Consider the following 6,388-nt stretch of genomic DNA (forward strand, 5'->3'; position numbering starts at 1 on the left):
ATAAATATTTGAATGTAAACTTTGTCAGAAATCCAATCAAGCTATCGGGACCATGTCAGTGGCAGCTTCCGCACAACATCTGCTTTGTATTAACTGGTCAGCTAATTATTTTCACGAAATCCCAGATACAGAACAGATTCCTCCAGTTTAGAACTTTAGACAGGTATCTCTCCTTTCTTTACCACATAGCCGCGCTACAGTGTCCAAAGTGAAGGCGTTGTGGATTTGCCCATACTTCTTCGATTTTCAATGCAAAGTACAAGCTGCATTCAGTTTTTCAGAGGTTACCGGATACCATGGTCACAAAATGCAACAGCTGTTGAAACACCAGAATAATTTATCACCAGTTTCCCTGCTTATGCAAGTTTATGGCAACACCTTTCCGAAGATCAGTGCATAAATCTATCAAGAATATATTTCATCGGGAGTTGTTTGTCTCACGTTCCAATGCGTCTTACTTCAAATAATGAGATATATAATTCCTTGACCTTCTGCAGATATACTTGCGTGGGAGATTAACACTTGATCTAACACCTGAACCTGTTGTTTGTCCGCCCATCAGCACTACCTGTCACCAACAATTACACCGGACAAATCTCCTATATGGCGCCGTCCTTCATGTCACATTCTCACCATTCCAGGAAGCCCTGCTTCCTCTGTACATGTCGGAAATCCACACAAAACTTTGACATTTATTGTTGGGAAGAGAACATGGAGCAAGATCCGGGCGGACTAGGTCCGAAAACCATCGGGAATAAAAGTACAGTACCCCGGCCGGTTGCTTATTTTCCCGCAAGGGTCGGTAGAGGGGGCCTACAGGTGATTACACAAGAGCGCTGAGAGAAGAAAACTGCTGAAGACAAACATACGATTTGGTGAAAATTGACACATATTTTCCGACAACCACCGCCCCTACCATTGCCCCTTGGTAGCTCCTATCTGATCCACCCCTTACGAGCGATAGTCATTATGGTAAACAGCTATGTCCATGATTTTCTAAAGCAAACGTTCATGTCCTTTTGTTGATACCTAAAGAATCTCTCTATTCCATCCAAGACATACCCCTGGGCAAAAAGCTTTCCGATATAACTTGAATATGCGTTCCGATTTCTCTCTGGCAGGGGTGTCGTCACATTTTTTTGAATGCCCAAGATGAAAGACAATCTCCTTGAGAACAGATCAAGGTGATATCCCCTGAGACCAGGGAGTGTATGGAAGTGATTAGGGGTGGAAGTGGTTTAATGAGCAACATTCGCACAAGTTCATCTGCGCCGAGAATAGTAAAAGAACGGAAAGGTGCTTGGGAAGGGGTATTAGGGTTATGTACGGTAATCAAAACAGACCGGTGTCCGTTCTACAGGAATGTTGCCTAATAAAACATCGTCTAGAGGAACATTCCGTGACACCAGAGCATGTCCTGTCTAACAATCTCTAACATGGAATTAGCGGAGGAATAAATGGATGATTGCACCAATCACGTTACTTCCCAGTCCATTGAAAATTGGGCAACTAGACTATTGCACAAACAGTTGCAGGCATCATATGACAATCAAGTACGGTTAAAGCCCCTCTCTTGAAAATATTTCAATTCAAGTCTTTCGGAATGAGCTAACGGCTAACCCAGTTGGTCGGATGCCTGTGTCTGTGAGGACTTGATGGTGTCAAAGGTCACGCTGTCCTACATCCATCTCCCTGCTTCCATGCATCACACTGGCTCGTGAAAACTCCCAGCCTGTTGCCAGATCAAACAAAGACTAGAGAGCTACAGTGTATCTACTTTAACAAATATTTACTGCATCTTAACTGCTATATGTACCATACCAACCGTCTATGTTGATAAAACATTTGAATCAGCCCAGCGGAACCAAAATGTGAATACCACACTATGTAGACAATGCTGTGAGTTGAGAGAATCATCCGTAGAAACTAAATTTTCCACGAGTGGGAAATACTTCGTTTTCCACAGAAGTTGCCACAAATGTCCTACTCACGAAACTGTTCTTGTTCACTGCCCACGAAAATAATTGTGTCAGGATTTTCGGAATCCAACTACTATGTATGACCGAAAATGATCGGTAAGTTAGTGTCTTTCCAAACTGTAGGTAGAATTGAATTGCATTTTAAAGGACAAGAAGGCGAGGAAGTAGGTGTTAATGAATACACTTTTGGTTGACTAAACAGTAAGGTAGTGTGACAATGTACGAAGGCTTACCACCGATCCATCGTTGAAATCATTTTCATAGATAGAAGCATCGTCATTTAGAAATCTGTACACGTTAAAGTGACTGAAAACTTTGCCAGCTTGCCTGTCATATGAAACACGTCACTAATGAATAGCATACAAATAACTAAATAAACTCTCTGACAAAAGACATATACATCAGTAACAATAATTCTTAAACTGTATTAAAAAACATATAAACGACAAAAAGGACAAACGAAACGGATGTTTACTTTGACGCTTGGCATTTTGACTAGTAAGCAATTGAAGTGACCTACATGCAGAGTGGATAGAGCCAGGACAAATATACAAAAGTGATCTGGACAAATTATAGGGTACGAAGGGCAAAACGCAGGATGCATGTCAATGCGGATATACGCACTGCCATGTACTAGATGCTGAGTGACACTCATAATAACTAAATAAGCAACGCAGATGTTGAAAGCCATAATGATTAATGGGCGGAGCCAAAGCGCACATGTAATTCCATTTTTTAAATCTCTGCAAGGATCTCTGTAAAATTGTATACTTCATCCTTGGGCTTGATTTAAGACCTGTTAGAGGTACAGACGGATGTAGTCAATCAGTCCAGATCGTGGTCGATAACAGATGAGATAAAGAACACTGACGGCTTATCGACTCTGGTGAAAGAATTCAGAGTATGGACTAGAACTAATTTTCTTCTTTTTTTTGTGCGAAAGAGCGATGAAAAAAACCAAAAATGTTTTCTGAGGATGGGGGAATGACTGATGACCCACTCTCTATTAAGCAGCATAATTTGACGGATGAAGAACGCAACAAGCTGGCGCAGGTAGCTAGGGTGGACTATTAACTCTACACAGTGCGTACTCCAAAATGTTTGTTACATACATGTTAACCTGTGCATGTTAACTAGCAGCTGCAAGCGAACGGAAGGCCACGAGGCGCAGACAACACGACATGAGACGTGCCAACACTCTACATGCCTGCGGACTTCTGCTCGGCTAACGAAATCTGTGGAGGGGGAGACGGGGGAACAAGAAAACGGAGACAACAGCTCGTACGTCCAGGGGGAATGTCTAACTTACTCCGGGCGACCACTTGTATACATTCTTCTCCGCAGCCGTTAAAGCAGCACTTCTCCCCGCCCCTGCAGTCGGCGTCGATGTCACAGGTCCTGTACACCCTCGGTCTCAGCAGACACTCGTCAGCAGTCAGGCTGGGGCTTGGACAGGTGCCCGGTCTCTTCCCGAATATTCCTAAACGGTTAATTGGTGTGTTTGGTACACAGGAGCAGTACCCTGTGCTTACCTTGCGCTATTTACCAAGCTGAAGCTAGCCCTCGATTCGGCCTTCGATTCACAGCCTTCGTTTCAGCCCTCGATTGGATTTTGCCGCCGATTCAGCCTTCGATAAGAGGGAATAGACAGAACATAGCAACCTATTCAGTTACCGATTCGAAAAACCTAGAATCTATGCCAGCTCTCTTACAACGAACACAAAAGGCAACACAAGGCTCAACTAGTACCAAATCACTCAACAAGGAGATATTTACTTGCAAATAATGTCGGAAAGGACATAATATCACGAAATCGGCATAAAATAATAGTGACAACTGACAAGGGACACTGGCCCTCGATTCGGCCGTCGATGGGATTTTATCTAGATGTGGCCCATGAACTTGAAATAGTATTTAGGATACTTTGAGATCTAGAGTACTTTATGCGAGTATCTAATTCAACTGGCCGGATCTTATGAACGAGCCACAGGGGGTCTCATCAAGCCCCGGTGAAGCTAGCCCTCGATTCGGGCATCGACTTGCCTGGGAAAGAAAGGCTTGCTGGACGGCGTGTAGCGATTTCTGCTGTTTATCTAGATGTGGCCCATGAATTTGAAATAGTAACTAGGATACATTAGGATCTAGAGTACTTTATGCAAGTATCAAATTTTACGGGCCGGATCTTATGAACGAGCCACAGGGGGTCTCATCAAGCCCCGGTGAAGCTAGCCCTCGTTTCGGGCATCGACTTGCCTGGGAAAGAAAGGCTTGCTGGACGGCTTGTAGCGCTTTCTGCTGTTTATCTAAGTGTGGCCCGTGAACTTGATATAGTTATTAGGATACATTAGGATCAGGGGACTCACCAGCATCGTGGTCACTTGTAACGTGTCACCCATATACACAAAGATGGGAGTCCAGAAGTCGGGGAAAACTTCAGAAAATTAATGATATGTCTTACTGTAAGGAAGCGGGGATGGTAGCCTTCCTTCTGTAATGGATCTTGCTGGCGGGTTGACGATGAAGATAACGAAACGACGGAAGACAAGACACAACATGCAACGAAGTAAAATACGTCTCGACACGTTCAGTCCTCGAAATCCACTCACTTTATTCAAACAAAGTTGTTCTCCGAACGCGCACGTTTAACGCTCACGCTCGGCGAACGAAAAGCCTACGGAGTGAACTTTCTAGTACTTGGGACAATGCTCTACTACGTATTTAATGTATCTAATATAGGTCTGCTTTGTAATCTAAAGCATGTCTTTTCAAGCCGCTTTGACTTATCTTCTTGTATTGTAGAACGATCATCTTATCCGTTACATTTTGTTTATTTAGAACATATTTTAGAATACTTTAAGCGTTACCTTTGGTTATTAAGAACTTAGGAACATTCTTGACGCATCCGCAGGTAAACTTCATTCTTCTCGTTCCTAGTTACTATTTCAAATTCATGGGCCACATTTAGATAAACAGCAGAAAGCTCTACAAGCCGTCCAGCAAGCCTTTCTTTACAGGCAAGTCGATGCCCGAATCGAGGGCTAGCTTCACCGGTGCTTGATGAGACCCCCTGTGGCTCGTTCATAAGATCCGGCCCGTAAAATTTGATACTTGCATAAAGTACTCTAGATCCTAACGTATCCTAGTTACTATTTCAAATTCATGGGCCACATCTAGATAAACAGCAGAAATCGCTACAAGCCGTCCAGCAAGCCTTTCTTTCCCAGGCAAGTCGATGCCCGAATCGAGGGCTAGCTTCACCGGGGCTTGATGAGACCCCCTGTGGCTCGTTCATCAAATCCGGCCAGTTGAATTTGATACTTGCATAAAGTACTCTAGATCCTAATGTATCCTAGTTACTATTTCAAATTCATGGGCCACATCTAGATAAACAGCAGAAATCGCTACACGCCGTCCAGCAAGCCTTTCTTTCCCAGGCAAGTCGATGCCCGAATCGAGGGCTAGCTTCACCGGGGCTTGATGAGACCCCCTGTGGCTCGTTCATAAGATCCGGCCAGTTGAATTAGATACTCGCATAAAGTACTCTAGATCTCAAAGTATCCTAAATACTATTTCAAGTTCATGGGCCACATCTAGATAAAATCCCATCGACGGCCGAATCGAGGGCCAGTGTCCCTTGTCAGTTGTCACTATTATTTTATGCCGATTTCGTGATATTATGTCCTTTCCGACATTATTTGCAAGTAAATATCTCCTTGTTGAGTGATTTGGTACTAGTTGAGCCTTGTGTTGCCTTTTGTGTTCGTTGTAAGAGAGCTGGCATAGATTCTAGGTTTTTCGAATCGGTAACTGAATAGGTTGCTATGTTCTGTCTATTCCCTCTTATCGAAGGCTGAATCGGCGGCAAAATCCAATCGAGGGCTGAAACGAAGGCTGTGAATCGAAGGCCGAATCGAGGGCTAGCTTTAGCTTGGTCGCTATTTAATAGTACATGTGGAATGGAAGGTGAATCTGCTAATCTAAGAAACCAGTTTGTTGAAAGCTGGTGTTTGGAAAGTGCCCTGAATCGTCTGATCGACTTAAATGCCTGAAGTGAAATTCTGATTTGTCTTGTTGTAATTTCTGCATACTAGCATATATAGCGCGTTCGCTTTCAAAACCGCTGTTGCATGTTGATGACATCAGGCGTCTGTTTGCGGCACTGGACATGTGTTGGTCGCGCTTATGTAAAATACGGAAGTCGTCACAGTTACGTCACAGTTTTCAACCCTGCCCAGGGCGTACCCAAGTCGTTCGCCGACGTTTTTAGCCGCCATTTTACGTTCATCAATGGGTATAGAGTGGCCAACTGCCGCCAATACATCTGTATGCCCTCGTCCCCATGTCATCCTTGGGAATACATGATGTATTCCCATAGATGAAATGGGGACGAGGGCATACAGATGCATTGC

The 6,388-nt window shown here is 43.8% G+C and overlaps 1 protein-coding gene across 1 annotated transcript in view; it reads right to left on the reverse strand.

The window, feature by feature from the left end:
- The window catches only part of LOC136433420 (uncharacterized), a 68,381-nt gene that overhangs the window by 58,873 nt on the left and 3,120 nt on the right, over nt 1-6,388 (reverse strand). The window contains exon 2 of the mRNA XM_066425616.1: nt 3,289-3,459. Within this exon, the coding sequence (XP_066281713.1) occupies nt 3,289-3,459 (171 nt within the window). The remainder of the gene's footprint in view (nt 1-3,288; nt 3,460-6,388) is intronic.

The sequence above is a fragment of the Branchiostoma lanceolatum genome, chromosome 4, assembly GCF_035083965.1.
Source record: "Branchiostoma lanceolatum isolate klBraLanc5 chromosome 4, klBraLanc5.hap2, whole genome shotgun sequence".
Lineage (NCBI taxonomy): Eukaryota > Metazoa > Chordata > Leptocardii > Amphioxiformes > Branchiostomatidae > Branchiostoma > Branchiostoma lanceolatum.